This window comes from Melozone crissalis, unplaced genomic scaffold (genome assembly GCF_028551555.1).
Source record: "Melozone crissalis strain CALT ecotype California unplaced genomic scaffold, PUWL_Pcris_2 ptg000042l_1, whole genome shotgun sequence".
Classification (NCBI taxonomy): Eukaryota; Metazoa; Chordata; class Aves; order Passeriformes; family Passerellidae; genus Melozone; species Melozone crissalis.
In genome coordinates this window covers 64,185,604-64,203,817 of record NW_026535820.1, presented here as the reverse complement: position 1 = coordinate 64,203,817, position 18,214 = coordinate 64,185,604, and the positions used below count along the sequence as shown (strand labels likewise).

The window sequence follows — 18,214 nt, the reverse complement described above, 5'->3', positions numbered from 1 at the left end:
TAATACCTCACCCTTCTGTCCTAAAAATTCACACTCAGAGATTGGTTTGCAAGGGAAGTTTCACATTTGATGGCTTAGAGAAATGACAAGAAACTATTGCTGCAGGAATGGAGATAACAAGTGGCTGGCATCGCATTTCTGCTTATTCTGAATTTAGAATCCTAGGGTGTCAAAATGAGCTGGTGAAGGAAGGTCATTAATAAGATGCTCACAGGGTTGTTTGAATGAACTAAAAAACAGTCGGGAGAAAGCGTGGGGAGGATTAAATCAAACAAACAAAAATATATCAGTTTACTGAGACAGGCTTCCAAGTAGTCTTCAGCCTTATGGTGCAACAACCAAATCTTATAAAAAGTCACTGCTATGTGAGGGCAAAACAAACATATTGAAAGCATCCTAACATTCCTATTCAGCAGGAATATAGCAGAAAAGAAAAAAAAGATTAGCGGCATTTTGGGCTCTTCCCTGTCCACTTCCCAGTGCCAGCCCCTCAATTAACACTAATGAGTCCCAGGAGATGGTCACTGCCACACAGTCACAAGTCGTCACTTCACTGAGTCCTGCCCAGACAGCCCTGCCTTTGCTTTGTCTGAGGAACTTCCTCTCGCCTGCCATAAACACGCAAGTTCGCCAGGGATGCACAGGTCAGCAAATCCGCTGCAGTGCATCTATGACTGTCTCATCTCATCTTAAGATTGCTGGTACCTTTTTCTTAGAAATTCAACTTTTCCCAAGTAGGGTTGCCCTCTACTTCATGGTCTGAAACAAAACACCTCTAAAAAAACAAAAACCAAAACCAAACAGACAAAAAACTCCTGCAAAATCAAAAGCGTCTGAAAGGTCTGCAAATGAATTTTTCTTCTTTTGAAAGAAAGAAGAAAAATTTCTGCAACATTTTAAAGTCATTGTTTGTAATCATAGTTTGTTTGATACATCATTTGTATAATTTGGGGCCTCAACTTTTGCATGCTAGAGTTTAATACTGTCAGAGTCCCAAAAGCAGAATCCAAAAAATCCACAAAAAACCCAAAAAAAGCTCACTGATGCAGAAAAAAGTCAAATGTGCTTTTTGCAACTTGGAGAAAGGTATCCAACCATACATTCTCTAGGCACAGACTGCAGTCTCCATATGTAAAACTACATAACCACGTGCCTGTGAGGTGAAAACATATATGCATATTTTTGAGGTTGAAAAAGAGACAGCAGCTAAAGACAATGTGGCTTTTGACTGTTAAAAACCAATAAACTGCGGAAGTAAACACCATAGGGAGCTTTTAAAAGTCACCTGTAATACCTGCAATCTCCTTTGGGTGTGGTAGACTTCATATATGCCATACACCCAACCAACAAACCCAACCATTTCTCCTTCTCTTGAAAAACACTACATTTAGTGCAAGCTCAAGTGTTAAAGGCCAACACACTCCTTGGATTAAACTGATTACACGTGATATAAATACAATGCACTACTTTTCGAAGAGTAAGAAACTGCCTCTGAGAAATCTCAGTTTGTGTTTAATCAAGTACAGCAGGTGAAGAGGAAGTCACATAAAATGTGCAAGATACTCAGAAACATGGCACTTTGGTGAGTGACTATACTTTTTGTTGTGATATAGGGTGATTTAGGACCTGCTTATGAGCAGGTGCAGAATACAAAAAATGGGATTTCAGTTTGGAAGTAGTCACTAACAGCGCCCCCATAGCCAAGGGCAGAAGTTCAGTCTTGTACTTCTATTTTGGTTTTGGCATTTTTGCCCACATGACATCCTGCATTACACAGCACTTAGGAGAGATGGAGAAATGGCATAGAAGGAACACCACTGACACAGCAAGGATTTGAGAAATACAGAGCCTCCTCTGCTTGTACAGTAACTGCCCAATAGAGTGCTTCTCTTAAAATTATTTCCTACAGTAACTCTAAGAGAGATACTACAGACTAGTTGCATTTGAATGAGACAGCACAATGCACAAATACTAAAATAAAAAAAATATGTTGGAAATAAAACTGAAAGAGAGCTTCACAAAGACCATCTCTTGACTCTGCATGATGATTTACCTCCAGGGCTTTTTGAGGCAGACTGGTATATTTAGATAACTATTTTGGTCTAGAAAAGGTGTGATTCCCATTGTTACCTCACTGCTTGCTCCAGTGCTTCCCCTGGAATGTCTGCTTGGTCTTTAAATATTTTCTTCATCCGAAGATTTGGTGCAAGGCCCTGGGCTGCAACCAAAGGACTGCAGCCAAATCCCCGCCAGCCCTGGGTTAACCTGTGCAGCTCAAGCCTCAGCTGTGAGGTCAGGCTCTACCCTGCCACCCTGCCCTGTGATCCTCTGCACCCTCGAGTCCTGTGCAGGAACAGTCACATGATCGTAGTCCGAAAGGAGATGTGTGAGCCCAGATCTGCACCACAGAGCCCACGGCCTGGGGACGGGCTGAGCATCCCAGCTCATGAAACACATAAAGACTCTATTTCTGTTAAGGCAGACATTATTATAGCCTCATTATATACTCTTATTATTCCCCGGCTCCAGGATTTGAAAAGCCTAAAGCAGGCTGAACTTTAATTATGAAAAATTAAAAACATCATCAATTTTAGTAACAACAGAAAAAAGCAGTTTCCTTTTAAGACTGATGCCCACTATAAAAACTTGGGAATGGAGACAGCACTCAGCCAATGGTGTGCCTGAGCCCGCTCCCTCCTGCTCCTAAAGAGATGGGAATGCAAGAGAGGGAGGGAAAGGCGTCAGTGATTTTCCAAGGCATGCTGGCTTTTGATGAAAACTGTACCGCATATTCAGGAAGGGACAGAGGAGGTAATCAAATCTGGTTATCTCAAAATCATTATGACCGGGTAGATTTTGGAGCCTGAGTTGTTTGTTGGAATCCACCCCTCCAGTCCTCGCGTTTGAAATAGAACAGATGTGTAACATAACAGGAAAAAAATCCAGCTCTGTTGTGACAAATTCTTAACCAATTTTTTTGGAAAGATTTAAAATAACAGTTTCTGTTGCGTAGGCTGTGATCCTGTTGACGTCCGTGCTCACTTGCCCAGTACTTTCATATACATAAAATGAGAGGTATTTTTGGTGGAAGGAAGCACTGTCAGTGTATCTGATTGGTAAAATAACTTAAAAATCACATTTCAACAGCAACTTCCAACTGCCCTAGAGCACGAGTTAATGAGATCACATGGAAACATATTGCAAACCAGGAAACATATTTTATACAAGACCAAAACAGTGGAAAAAATGTTAAATACACAACATAGTGGGGCTTCGTTCTGTGCACTTCACCTTTCTTGTTTGTGTTAGCACACAGGCACGCCGGGTGCCTCCTGATGGAGCGCGGCACAGCGCCTACGGCCGCTTGCTGCAACGGAAAGATAAAAGCCTGTTTGGGCAAACTATCCTATTCCTGCCCTTGAAGTCATCGACAAAAAGCTGCCCCTGACACAACAGCTGAGGGCCAGCCTCTCTGATGAACATGGGCTACTTGGCACTGCACTGGGGGAACATAAAAGGCTTTTTCTAAGTAAATGGGAAGGCTCTGAAGGATTTTCCTGGTGTTAGAAGTCTCCACCCCAGCTCTGAAAGATGAGTGCCCAACTCTGGGTGGCCAGACCCAAAGGGGTTGCTGCGTTTCCCAGCACTGATTTGAGCCAGGGTCTTGAAAGGAGCTTGGCAATGCAGAGGAGAATGAGAATGATGAGGAAGGGGAGTGTGCTGCAACATTAAGAGCCATGGACCACTCCACCTCAGTTTCAGGAGACAGCACAAGGCAGAGAGGTGCTGGCTGAAGAAAGGTGAGACTGACAAGGCTGAAAACCAGGAAATGCATTGCTAACTAAAACACTTCAGCTACACACTTATTGCTTTCATTTTGAGAAAGGCAGCTTCACTGTCAAGAGCAAGAAGCCAGGTGTGCTTGGGGAGGAGGAGGAAAGGGGGTGACCATCAGAATCAGGGACTAGGAACAGCCTACAAGCCCTTGGAAAGCTGAACTATTTTCCTGCACCACATGCCTCTTACAGAAGACTCCAAAATAAAGTCTATATCTACGACAGAAGGAAAATGCAATGACTGTAACTAAGATTTCAGCAATTCTGTACTGTTTCCTACCCAGAGCCCTTTTGTGATAAATAAATTTGATGAACAGATTGAACCACCAGCAGCTGAAAAATTAGTTTTTCTTCTTTAAACAGAAGTAGCAGGGAAGACAAAAAAACCCAGAGAATCACTGTCCAGTAGAGACAGAAAAATACTGACAAACAGCCTTCAGATGAGCTGAAAAAATTTCAGATAAGCTGAAATAATTCACAAAAGAACCATCTTCTTAATTAACTTGTATTCACTGTGCACAAAGCATAAATGTAAAAGACCCTGCAACAATCACCATAATGAGATCATATGCTTGTCCAGCAATATAAAAATACTGAGACATAATAAACTTCAAGTAAAGCCACAGGTTTGTTGGCACGAAATGGTCCTGCTCCCTGAGCTTCTGAATGTCTGATTTCCAGACTTCCCAGCCTGGGGCTCATCCCCTGGAAAGTGGATAACTGGTTACAACCTATGCATAGCCAGCTCCTTGAACAGCCTCTTTTACCCTTCAAGGCACCACACCAACAACAGAGGCAGTGTCACAAGACACAGTTAAGTGGAGTGAGTGGATGGGCAGATTTGGCAGCAAACAAGACAGGAAGGAAAAGGAGGAAACAAAAGCATGCAATAAAGATACTACTGGGATTGTCCTCTAAGTCGGGGTTCCTTACCTCATGTAGGATGTTGGAGATAGAGGCTTTGGTTTGGCCCACTGATAAGGATGCTGTGGCACAGACAAGTACTGCTCGCAGAAGTTTCCTTTCCTGATGTGCTGGAAGCTGGAGAAGTCTTCTGGTGACAAATCAGCAGTTGGCGATACGGTCCCATGATCCTCGCCAGCCGGCTCCGTTTTGAGAGTCATGGATGGGGTGTGATCAATGGTGGTCTTCCTCGATTTGATGGGAATCCCATCGTTCATATCGAGGGTGCTGTCAGTGGTGAGGGCGTTGATGGCAGCGACGATGGCGGAGCTGGTGTACTGGTTTGTGTTCCCCAGCCACGTGTCATCCGTGACGCTCACCCGCGGTGAGTTTTGCGGAGAAGGAGTGGGGGAGTGGTGGGGGGAATAGGAAGTCTGCCGGCCATTTAGGCTGTACTTCCTTTTGTTGCAGGGAGACGGAGGCCTGGAGTTGCGAGCTCCCAGCCAGTTCTCCTCTGTGATGCTCGTTCTGGGAGATGCCGATGGAGAGTGCCTCGGGGAACTGAGCAAAGTACAGGCCACCATGCTGCGCTGGTAGCCCTCCTCTGTGTCGGTGGTCTTTGGAGACACACACGGGGACTGCCACGGAGAGGTCTGAGGTGAAGTGTATGGATATGAGTAGTTGGACTCATAGGAAGACGCTTCAGAGTTGCAGCTTCTGGAAGACAAGCTACTCGCTGGACTGAGGCAGGATGGGTCTCTGTACGCCTCGATGTTCGGCAAGTTCAGAGTGGCAGTGGAAGGCGAGCGCTTGGCGTTAGGGATGGCCTCCTCCACCTCATCGTGGAAAAACTGGTTGTTGTTGTGATGCAATCCCATGTAAGACGTGATCTCAATTCTGGGGCTCTCCAGCGCTGGAGCCCCATTGGGTCTCATGTTTGGCGGCAGGTAGTACTCGGAGGCTCCACTGTCAATGTGTCCTCCATATCCAGAGGGATGGTTTGTCGATGGGACAACTGAAATGACGGGATTTGATGTCTGCAGGCCATGACATGGAGTTGACAGTGAGGAATGTGCCACATTTAGAGGCAAGCCAGCATTTACATTTGAAGATGCATAATTATAGTGTTCTGGAAGAAACAAACAACAAAGAATGACATGAGGTGCTGCACAAATATACTCACTTAGTAACATACCCAGCTGAAATGGTGGGACATGGCACTACACACAAAAGCACAGCTCTCCTCAGCAGCACAGCCCAGAGGTGTGCCATGTTGGGCAAGAGGCTGCAGACTAGCATCCTTGATAACACCACCAACTGAACAGAACAAGACAAGATATCTTGGGATGGGGAATGTATGCAGACAGAGCTGGTCTTGAAAACATGGTTCCTAGGTGAACCTTCAAAGCAAAAAAAATTGAGTCGTCAAACAACATTGCTTCAGGATTCTGGGAGACTGCAGCCTTCAGAGATGCAGCTGAAGAGATGTGTTTTTACATAAGTGAGCGTAACTCCCTCACTGAAAAGTTGGAATACACAAAAAACTGGACAAAAAAACAAAAGTGGAGGCAGACTAAAGCAAAGAAAAAAATCAACTGCATTCTGTTAAAAAAATTATACACAATCGAAATTTCCATTACAGCAAGTTTCCAACTGGCTCCAGTTAACTAGGATTTTGGAAAAAGATGGATCTATTGATCTGCTCTGGTTTCTGGGACCACTTATCCTCCAGCCCAACTGGCAGAGACCAGGTGAAGGATAAACATGGATGTCTCACTACTCAGCGACAGCTGAAATTCCACTGAAATTGCTGGTTATTGCACACGCCACATCAAGCGCTGCCAGCAGCGTGCTCTGGGCCAGCTCTCCAACCATTTAACAGTATAAAAGCAAGAGCAGAGCTGCACAGCCAGTGTGGAAAACCTGGAAAGTGACAGATCACATCACAGCCTTGTGCCAATGGGCTCCCTGACCAAGCACAAGGAACAACATGCCCTTTGCATGCCTCCATCCCTGTAGAGCAGCATCCCTGTGGACCAGCATTTCAAAACTGGTCCACGTGGCATTATCTCTGCCTAGTCTCGCTGTCTGCCTGCTGAAGGCATTCCTTCAGCTCTGCTCCCTTGTCCCAGGGATGCATAAGTGACTCTTTTTGTCACCCAGAGGTATCGGTGGGCTGCCCGTGGGGGAAATGGGCAGCCCTCAACCAAGGACAACATGCCCCTGGTGCTCTGAGCTGTGGTGGTATGAGGAATCCTCACCTCTATTCTTCCTGATATAGGGAGGCTCTGTGTCACCAGGACACACGAACCAGACACGTAAGCCCTAACACCAGTATCTCTTACTTTACTGGAAAAGGAGAGCAAAATCTTTGTATCAGGGACAATGACTGCTGAACTCTGAGTCTGGGTAAGGCTGGTGTACAGGTTCCTCTCAGAAGTCTGGAAATGCACCCAGCTCCAGCCCCAAGCTGTGCTCGCAATGCATCAGCCTTCCCTGAGGTTTATTATGGCAGCAGCATCACTTTCCTGCAGGACAGAGGGAAACTCCACATGCCCCGCAGCCACAGCCAGTCCACATGGGAAACCTGTCACTTTCTATCCCAGGAGGCAAGTTCCCTTGGCAGTCATCTTGTGCACCTTCCCTTGGAAGATATGGAAAGGCTGTGTTAATTACTGCAGCTGCTATTCCGGAGGTGACCAGGGAGCTCTGCAAATGCAAACGAGCCTCCAAGCTGGTAACCAGCACAGCCAGCTATTCTCTTTCTCTTGTTTATCAGCTCAGCCCTCTCTGGTGTCATCCACCTGTGATCCCACGCTCACCTTTCTCTCTGGCAACGACTCCAAGGCAAATGGTACTTAGGAAAAATTAATGTGCTGTGGCAGCTTCACAGCAGCTCCAGCTGATGCATGTCATAGCAGGTAACAGTTGGGAATGATGAGCAACAACACCTTTTGAACTTGCTCTCTAGTCTGCCCTCAGATACTGGCCACTTGCTCAGGAAGGGTCATTAAATTACACTGCAGTGTGCCACAAATAACACTGGATTATTCAAAACGTGCTGCAGCTTCACGCTCTATTCAAACAACTAGGGAAGCAGGAAATACAGCAAAAGAGGTGCTACTTGACAAAATCCAACTGCATTGGTCACACCAAGGGGCAGATCTGCCAGGGGGATCAGAATTCCCTCCTTCCAAAATCAGTTCTGTTTTGTTGCTGCCCTGCCACTTGGCCGCACCACCCACAACCACCACCACCACTTCCCTCCCTCCTACCCGTCATGGAAAAAACCCCTGACATGGTACAGCTGTGGCAAGACCTTATCTGTTTCAGAAACTAGCTCAGAGAAAGGGTCTAGAGTAGTGCCTTCAGGGCAGCTTCAGCCCCTTCACTGCTTCTTCCAGCTCCAGAGGAAGGTGATGTCCATGTCCACACTGCTGCTGGGACACTGGCTGTGCTCTTCTTCCACATACCCTTCCACAGGCTCCTGCTCTGGCACACAGCTGGAAGGCACTGTGACATGGCACAGCTGGGAACCGCTCCCAGCCTGTCCCTACCACGCACCATGCAGCCAGACACTCCAGGCAGGGACTGGGGGCTCGGCAGGCTGCCCCAGCTCTGCACCCACCAGGTGGGCTTTGCCTCTGCTGACTGCGGAATCAGCGCTCTTAGATCTTGTATTAAAAATAAATAGGTAAACAAACAAAATAACAGGGACAAGTACTGTGAGCCCAGCAGTTTGCTCAAATTCTAATGCATGACTGGGGTGAATTCAAACACTGCAGTCTGCTGGAGATCTGCAGCCCAGACTCAATAGGCAACACAAAGCTCAGATGAGCCTTTGGAATCCAGTTTAAAAAAAATTATTAAAAGACAGCCTCAAGTGCTATAAGCAACAAGTTCCTTAATTCACATGACAAGGAATAGCCACTTTTAGAACTATTATGCTTTTTTTTTTAAGCCAACTTTTAAAGGCCCAAGAAAAATAATGCCATACAATTCATAGTTTGTGTACAATAGTACACAAAATAAAAAGATGCAAAATCCAAAGCTTTCCAAACATATTTAGGTATCTTAAAGTTACAAGCAGCATGTAGAAAATATGCCTACCAAATATAAAAGCCTCAAAGCCAGAACTAGGAACAAGACAGAGACCTTGGTTTGTGGGCTAAAAACCACCAGCTAAAATTTCTGAAATAAGCTCATTCTCCAAAACTTCCATATTTACAAAATTCATCAAACACACATCCATAGTCAGCATTTATAACATGCTGATGTTTTCCTCACCAGGATGAATGAGACAAGTAGAAATAAAATCCTGCATCACATAATGTAGCTATGTAGGATATTTTGACAGTCCTGATGCAGATGAAAGGCAAGTAACACCTGCGCCGTGGTGTCACTGTTATGACTGTGACTCACAGAGGCACCCAGGACCAGTGTACAGACTATCAAGACACATTTAATAGGGTATTTTAATATCCTGGGCCAAAGCCCAGTATCAGATAGACCAGTGCAGGTTTGCATCAGTTCTGCTCCAACAAATCCACACTCATGGTAAGTATAACTAGGACAAGAAATTGGACCCTTTTGAGTTGTGAGCACACCTTCACATATTACATTTCCCTTTGTAGCAGTCAAAAAGCTCCTTCTTTTCCTCTAGTTATTTCACAGTAAGCAAGTTTTATTCCTTTCTATCATTAATGGTCGGATCCTGCAAGGCATTGAGCACCATCGTTTTTTATTTACATATTTTAAATAGGAATGCTGAACACCTGCAGCTTGTAGGGTCTTTAGAGAAGATGAGGGCTGTCTTACATTACTCAAGATGAAGCCACACCTATGTCTGTGTTTAAATTCATGCTTTCAAAATTGCCTAATGGAGTTAGGTACTTTTCTCACACTAGGACTTTGACATTAATTCGCTTAGGCCCCTCCACTGTAGACACTCAGGTGTCTAATCGCTAGAATGCCTATCAGAAAAGCTTGGTGTGAAACTCTAAAAACTGCCTTCTTCTAAAAACTGGAAGCTCATAACAACTATTTGGACACCGACATTCTCCCAGAGAGGTGGGCAACTGGGGAGAGCTAGGAAGGTGCAAACACCTTCGCTCATGTCCTGGCTGGCTGCGTTAGGCAGCCAAGGATTTGCAAACCTGCTAGAATTTACAGGCAAAAAGATAAGGCACAGAGCAAACACAGCCCTACTCTGAGGCAGCGTTAAGTCATCCACTTGTACAAGAGTTCTTACGGTGACCCACTATCACTGACGCTGCAGCGAGTTAACCACGCACCAGGAAGCGGCAACCTTCTCTCTCGGCCAGTTCCAGCCTTGTTCGCCTCATTTCCACCTCAAGCATTGCTTAAAAGCCATAAAAACAGACAGCCGGACCGAGACACCAGAGTTGGAAACAGTTGTGACGCGTGACAAATTCACGCCCGTTATTTTTATTTGCGGATGACCTTCAAGCTAAACCCTGAGCCTAACTCCGGCTCACGGGGGGATGGGGAAAGGGGGCTCAAGTGAGTTCTCAACCAGGCCATCTCTGTCACGGGCAAGACCCAAAGCCAGCCGAGCAAGCCGTGCGAGCGGTCAGCGAGGGGGTCCGGACATTTCAAACAACTCCAAACTTCTAAAAACTCTGCACCGGCGGCCCCCCTGGGTCGTCTCCCTCTGCACCTCGTTCGGCTGCTGCCACGGACCCGCCAGAGGAGCGCCTGCCGCTCGGTCAGGACTCTATCCCGCTCGCCGCTTCCCGGCGCGGCTGAGGCGACGAGCGCCGCCCGGGGCCGGGCAGACCTGTCCGCGCGGGATTGCCGGCTCCCCCACCCCGCGAAGGGAGGTAGCCTTTTCCGCTCCCGAACGGGGCAGCGCAAGGAGGGCTCCCCGCAGCATCCCGCCGCCAGCACCCCTGGAGGTACCCCGGCCGCCCTGCCGCGACCCACCTCCACCCTCATCGCTGTGCTTGAACTCGAAGAGGAAATCGAAGTCAAACTCCTGCTCGGCCTCCACGCCCGTCATGGCTCCTGCCGCGACCCCCGCCACGCTCCGGCACCCTGGCAGCGGTGGTGGCGCAGCCGCGGCCCGCCCCGTCGCGCCCGGACACCTGCTGCCGGCGGGCCGGGCTCCGCGGAGCCCCGGCACGGCGTGGGACGGCTGCGCTCGGTAACGTGATCTCGGCCCCGACGGGCGGCCTGTCTCGCTGCCGCCGCCGCCTCCGATCCGCCCTCCCGCGCGCTGTTGATGTTTCCGGGTCGATGCAAACAACCGCGGTGCCCGGCCCCCCCGCACCCTCCCGCCGGGGCTCTGCCCCTGCAGCGCAGCCCGTGCTCCGCGGGGAGCCCTCTCCCCACCGGGGCACCGGGGGAGACCCAGACCGCCGAGGCCTCGCCGTGGGCGGGATGGGGAGCCCGAGGGTGGGCAGGGAGCGGGAGTTCACCTGCTCCCGACCGGCGGTAACGGCGGGGGGCCGGAGCGGCTCCTGTCGCGCTTCAGCGGGAGGGAAGTGGAGACGGAGGGCTGCTCAGCCCACTCAAGGGGGACACCGGCGTGTCCCCTCTTCGCTGACGACTGATAAAGTTTCTTCCGTGGATGCCCACCACGCCGCGTCCGTGAGCCAAGAGGCTCCGCTTTCATTTATTTATTATTAATTTCACTTAGTCGCAGCACCCACTAGTGCCAGCTGCTATAAAAAGCGCAATAAAGCGGGACTCGGAATGCTGCCGGCCACCTCCGTGCGCCGGAGAGGGAAAGGTCCTCTCCGGGCCGCCGCCACACACCGGGAGGGCGCCTGCAAAGGGCTCCGGTGGCTGTGCTGACAGGACTCTGCCCGGCCTGTCTCTCTTCCCGCTCGTACGGGATACAAATTAGGGGAAAAGTAAATTAAGACTTTCTTTATGTTTCGAGGTGCTTTCCTGTCATGTTACACCGGGTCCTTCTAAAGATCCCCGCCAGGCAAAGGAGCGTCCGCCCCAGCAGCTCGGCTCGGCTCCTCAGTTGCCGAAGCTTCAGGCCGGGTTTCAAAAGGAACAGTTTTTTAAAGCAGTTTTGGAAATAGTATTCTCTTATAAACTGAGGGAATACCATTTTCCAGGCTTGCGACCGAAATCTCCGTTCTAAAGTGCCAGGAAAACACATTTTTTTTCCATCTGAGCCCATTATTCTTTTCCCCCTCCTCGCCGGGACGAGCCTCCTTGCAGGCTGGGCTCTGGCAGGAGCCGAGCTGGGCTTCGCCCCTAAGGGGCCGTGAGTGCCGAAATGCCGGGGCTGACCCACCCGAGCGTGCTGAAGGCCTTGGCAGCCGGGGAACCGCTCCCCCTGCGCCTGCCCCGACCGTGGTCGCCCCGGGACGCCGGCTCAGGCCGCGCCGCAGGGAGGAGCGGCCCGCTTCCCCCGTGCACGCCCCTCAGCCTTTGCCCCGGCAGCGGGTACGGATGTGCCTCCCGTCCCCCTCTCTGCCCAGGGCCTACAGGCGGGACAGCCGCCAGGACCCCGGTTCCACCAGTGTCAACCCTCCCTGACACTGCTCTGCTCCAGACGCCCATCTCCTGGAGTGCCCTGGCAGGGAGGAGAGGAGAAGCTCCCAAGTACCTGCTGCCCTCGATCCTTCGTCTCTCCCCCATGAGGTACCTGCAAGACTGGTGAATTGTCCCACACTATTTACAGACGGCTTGATTTGTCAGTGCCATTAGTATTAGTGCTGTCAATGAAATATTTCAATTGGCACCCTTCCCGTGAGGAGAAAGAGGAAAGATGTGCCATGAAAAGGTTAGAAACGAAGCGACACCACATGTGCGGACAGATTAACAGTGGCCCTCCAGCTAACAGTCCAGTTCGAAACAGTGTCATTGAACTGAGGAGAGAGAAACGAGCTATGGGGAGGCAGTGCGCCCTGAAAAGGCCATTTCCGTGTCACCAGCCACCCTTGCACACCCACGGACCGATCTACCAGCTCAGCCGCTGCCCACCCAGCCTCTCCTTGGAGTTAATTGGACTTGTTCCAACTCCACAAAGTAGGTTCAACAAGGGATGCATCAGATGGTCTGCTTCAGCTGCAGCCCCCCAGCCTGAAGTGAAATGTAACTTGTCAGTGGCATTAAACCTGGCATAAACGCCGGCATTTTCAAAGGTAAAGGACACCACACCTCGCTACCACCCAAAGACAAAAACGAGGTCGTCCCACTGGGACTCTTTGCACATTTCTTCCCAGACTAAACAAGAAATAAAGTATTTTCTTTGATTGTTGTAGTTTGGCAATCAAATGGCACCTTAATTTGCAGGCAGCAATCCTGACGTGCAGGGCTCCCCTACGTGTTTCCTGGATTGGGTCACTCTTTCTGGCTGGACTCATTTTCTTAGTCTCTTACAAAATACACCACACCGTTGGGGAAGAGAACTATTAACGAGGGTTGGCACATTTTAACATAGGCATCAGAAATGCCACAGAAATAAGGCCTCATCCTTTACAAGAGGCTGCAGAAGGCTTTTTATGTCAGCTGCCTCTGGATGTAATTTTTACAAACGGTGTATTCAGTGTGCTTGGAGCCCAGGGCATTGGAAGAGCCGTGCGTGCAGCCCACGGATGTCTGAGTGTGCGACTGGCACGCCAGCCACTTCTATTAAATACAGTATAATTAACTTCCATCCCAAAAGGCTCTCCTCTTCGCAAGCAGAGCCACAGTCAGAGCCGCGCTTGTAGATTTCGCCCTGGCAGAATCTTGTCAACTGCAATGAACCCCAAGGGTGAAAACAGCTGTGTAAAAATAAATATTAAAATAACCAAAAAAAAAAAAAAAAAAAGAAAAAGAAAAAAAAAAAAAGAGTAAGAGAGAGAAATGGGTCTTGAGCTCCCTTCCAGCTTTCCGGGGACAAACCCGGGGAATGGAGTCCCGGTGTCCCACGCTGCAGAAAGAACGAGGCAGACATGGACAACCCTCCCACTTCGCCTCTTCACAACTTTCTCTGCCCGGGACGTGCGAGCTCGCTGCGCCCTGCCCGGGCCCCAGCAGCAGCCGCTGCAAAGCGGCAGCACCGCTGGATAGGGAGGAAACTTGTGAGCCGGGGAGAGCCGGGAGGGGAGCAGGGAGCCGTCAGGGATCTGCCCCACACCTGCCGCGGCGCGGAGGCGATGCCCGGCGGGGATGCCTGCGAGGTCCCGCTGCCGGGGCCGAAAAGAGCCGTAAGCAGCGGCAAGGTCCGAAATTTTCGGCGGTAGGTGGACAGCGATGCTCCGGGGGGAGAACAGTGTCTCGATTGGCAAGAGGGGAGGGCGAGGTCAGCCAGACGCTACCCATGGCAGGAGCCAAGTTCAGCCGGGAGGAGCTGCGCGCGTCCCGAGCTCTGCTCCCACCATCTGTCCCTCTAGAAACTTTGCCACTGTGCTTTCAGGGCACTTTTCGCAGCAGGAGCAGAGAAAGAAGCTGTGATTCAGAGCTGGGATAGAAGGGCAAGCGCTCCCCCGGAGCCGGGACGGCGGCGGCAGCGCGCCCGCCCGCCGGGGGCGCGGGGTAAACGGGGCGGCGGAGCCCCGCAGCGCGGCCGCGGCGTGCCCGCCTGTCTCGGTGTGCCAGGAGCGCCGGTACGGCGCCTGGCACTGCCCGGGACTCCTTGCTTTTCCCGGGAACGTGACTGCCTGCAACGATGGGCTGTATACTGACCCCCCCAAATCAAACCCCGAGATGGGGAGGGAATCCCCGAGCGTGCGCCCCTGACAGGATCCCCGGCGCCCTCGTAGCCCGTCCGGCAGCGGGCCCGGGCCCAGGACCGGCGGAAAGCGGCCGGGAGGAGCGGCGCGGCTGCGGCGGCGCCCTGCGAGAGGCGAAAGAGACACCTATTGGCAAGCGGCCGCCGGCGAGCCTCCGGGCCGCCGCGGGGAAACACCGGGGGACACCGTCGCCCGCCCGCCCGCCCTCCGCCCCCCGCAGCGCCGCCCGTTACCTTCCTCCGCCGCCTTCATGGTGCTGCCGAGCGGGCGGGCGCCGTCCTGCGGGGCCGCCGCCGGCCTCTCTCTCCCGCTGGATGGGTCCCGCGACGGCGGCGCGGCGGCGGCCGGCGGGGCAGCGCTTGGCATCCACCCGGCGGGGCGGCGGAGCCCGGCGCCGCGCCCTGGGCCACTGCCGGCCCCTCGTCGCCTGTCCCGCCTGTCCCGCGCCCCCCCGCCCGCCTTCACGACCCGGTGACCGGGACCGCGCCGCCCCCGGCGTGGTAGCCGCGCCCGCGGAGGCACAGGAGCTCGCCGCCGCCGCCCCCCCGGGGACGGGGCATGGAGAGGAGGGCGGGTGTGCGTGGGGACTTCGGAGGCACTGCCCGCGCTGAGGCGGCGGGACGGGGCGGCGGGCGCTGCCGCCCGCGGAGAGCTGCAGCCAGGGGACGGGGGCAGTGAGTGTGCGGAGCGGGGAAGTCTCGCTCTGACGCAGGGCTGCGCTGCCCGGCGCCGCCTTTTTAAAGCTGGAAAACACCCCCCCCCCCCCCCCCCACCTCCCTTCCCCTCCCGGCCCCTCTCCCCGCCCCGGCCCCGTGATGTCAGCCGGGCCCCGGCCCTGCTGCCGGCGGGCGGCCAGCGGGAGGCGGGCACCGGCGGGCACCGACGGGCCCCGGCCGCCCGGCCCTCCACGGGGCACGGCGCCCGCCAAGCCCCGGCCCCGCCGCCACCGCCCGCGGGGTCCCCTCAGCCTGCGGGAGCCGGGTGCCCTCCTGCGGGAAACGGGCGGCGCGCCGGGGTCGCAAAGTGAAGATGGGGAAAGAAGGTAGACCGGGGAGCGAAAGAGGCAGGCAGGGAGAGGGGAAAGGAAAAAAAAAAAAAAAGAAAAAAAAGGCGAGGCAGCCTCGCATGCTGAAATCATTATGTAAAAAAATCGCAGGCTTCCCCCGCTGTGGAAATTTGGAAAAGAGCATCAACTGGCAGGCGAGAGAAAGGAAAATCCCATTCTGCTAAATTACTAACAGACCCGCGGACTCGGTTTCAGTCGCTCCAGATTTATTATTATTATTTATTATTATTCTGTAAATATCTCGGCAACACAGTTGTGTCTCATCACTTCGTAGCAGGGAGAAGAAGAGATTTCCATCCCACTGCGACTCCTCCTCCCACCTCCCATCTCCGGGATGCCCCGTCCCGGCCCCCGACGCGGCCGTGATACCCCGGCCGAGGCGGGAGCCTCCTGGACGGGAGCTGCTGAGAGGGGCCGCGCCGCACCCGCTCCCAGCCCTGCTCCCCCTCATCCCCCGCTCCCTCTCCGGCCTCCCTCTGCCCCCACAGCTGGCAGGAAGGAATCAAACTTTTGGAATGGGACGTGCGGGCCAGTTGGGGTGGTTTTGAGCATATATCTGGTGCGTGAAGAAAAAAAAAAATCATAAATCTAGTCCCTGACACCCATGTGTAGTTGGAAATAAACCCAGTATAAAAGAAATCTTGTCTGCTTCTGGGGAACGGGAGCCCGCGGCTGGTTCTTCGGGGCGGGCTCCTCCACCGAAGAGCGGCGGAAGACGGTGCTCAGGAAGGAGCGCGCCCGGCGAGGAGCGCAGCACCCTCCACGGACCTCGCGGTTCCGTCGGGTGGGGAAACCCCAAAACCTGAACCAAGAGGGCGATGCTTTTCTTTCAAGGAAAAGCGAACGGGAGAACAGAGGGGAGAAGCCCTCAGCCCCCGGCGGCCTTTCCCAGCCTCCCCTCAGGCACGCGGCGCGCGCCACCCGGACGTGGCGCACGCGGAACGCCGCCAGGGGGCGCCGCCAGGGGGCGCCGCCAGGGGGCGCCGCCAGGGGGCGCCGCCAGGGGGCGCCGCCAGGGGGCGCCGCCAGGGGGCGCCGCGGGGCGGGGCGGGAGCGGGGCGGTGCTGAGGGCGCCTCTCCCGTGCCCCCGACGGGGCGGCGCTCGGGGGCCCGCGGTGCCCGGGCCCGCGCCCACTGGGGTGGCTGCCGGGGCTGCCCGGCGCGGGGGGAGGAGGGGGGAAGATCCCGGCTGCTTCCCGGGAGGCTGGGGCGGGGGCGGGCGAGAGCCGCGCTGCTCTCGGCGGGACTCTCCTTTCCTGCCGTCCCCCGCCCCCCCGCCCCGCTCCCCGCCGAAATGACGGAATCCCCCGTCTGTTTCCTCCTGTTTAATGCCGTTGCCCGGACCACCGTGGCGCCGCTCCAAGGCCCCGCCAGCCGGCGCGGGCAGCCGGCAGCGGCGGCGCAGCGCGGGCCCCGCTGCCGCCCCCCGACTCCTGCCCCGGCCCCGCCGCCGCTCCCGGCCCCGCCGCCCCCGCAGCCCCGCGGGGCCGCCCCGGGGCCGCCCCGCCTCCGCTTCCCTCGGCCCTGCGCCTCCTTCCCGCCTCCCCGAGTTTGTTTACAGCCGCTACTAGGAGAGACTGTTACACGGAGCTTATTTTGGGACTCGGTGATGACTAACGAAGTTAAAAGGAGCTTAGTACAGAAAACAACCTTATTTTTAGACGGCTGTTGTTTCAGTGGATCATTGTAGCAAACGCACCCCGGCGCTTCTAAAAGCCGCATCCCCCATGCCAGGTCTCTCGTCCTGTGCTGCCACAGGACTCTGGTCCTGAGGCACGCACACCGGCTGGCCCTCTTTGCTTTGCTTCCCTACATCTCCTCCCTAAATCCTGCCTGTAAGGGCTTCGGCCACCGTTGGCCTTCATTATTTTGATCTTTAGGACGTCTTCTTTCAACAGAAGTAAACACAAGCTTAAAAAATGAGGGGAAAAAAAGTTACGAAAGTATTCGGAGTACTTTTTAGTGACCTCTGGTGCTGGGTTAGCAGGGACCAGTATCAGCCTCCCCCGTGGCTTTTGAGACAGGGCTGATGATTATGTAGAGCTTCTTCGCCTCCCAGGAAAGATGCAAGAAGCAGGTCTTCTCATCTAGCTTCATTCTAAGCAGCTCCCTGGGCCCCCGCATGACATGCTGACCATCACAGCCCACATGTGGGACAACCGGGAGATGTGTCTGCTACTGCTGCCTCCCTCCCCATCACCCTTCTCTTCCCTTTGTGGGTATCACTGCATGCCAGTTCAGGCACTAAGACCAGACATAAGGCTCCCGCTGTCCAAATCTAGTCCCTCACTGACCAGTCCTAATCCCTCATGGGTAAATCCCAGCAGAGCTGGTGGGACCTCAGCAGGCTCTGCTCCACACAGGGCTGTTCAGGCATGCATCCCAGCTAGAAATCCTCCCTTGGCACCAGTGCTGTGCCAGGACGTGTCTCCCCCCTGTCACTGCCATGCAGCCAGCTTTCTCTGGCTTTCCACAGGAATACATCTGCTGGGCCCTCTCTTTTTACCATCCACATCTGCCACGGAGTTGTGTGGGCTCCCTGGGCAGTCCCTCTCCATCTGCATGTCCCACTGCAAGGACGGGGTGAGCTGCTGCTTCCCTTCCCCTCCACAGAGGCAGCTGTGCTTGAAAACAAAATGCTTGCTGGACTTAACCAGTAATTGGGTTAATCAACTGCCCTGCTCTACCTTTCTTTCCTCCGTGGC

At 53.4% G+C, this 18,214-nt stretch overlaps 1 protein-coding gene across 1 annotated transcript in view; it reads right to left on the bottom strand.

Annotated features, from left to right (window-relative positions):
* The window catches only part of NFATC1 (nuclear factor of activated T cells 1), a 110,087-nt gene extending 95,278 nt beyond the window's left edge, over positions 1-14,809 (bottom strand). Inside the window, exons 1-2 of the mRNA XM_054284833.1 lie at positions 14,677-14,809; positions 4,770-5,868 (exon numbers count right to left, since the gene is read on the bottom strand). Coding sequence (XP_054140808.1) covers positions 4,770-5,868; positions 14,677-14,809 — 1,232 coding nt within the window. The remainder of the gene's footprint in view (positions 1-4,769; positions 5,869-14,676) is intronic.
* Positions 14,810-18,214: the final 3,405 nt, after the last annotated feature.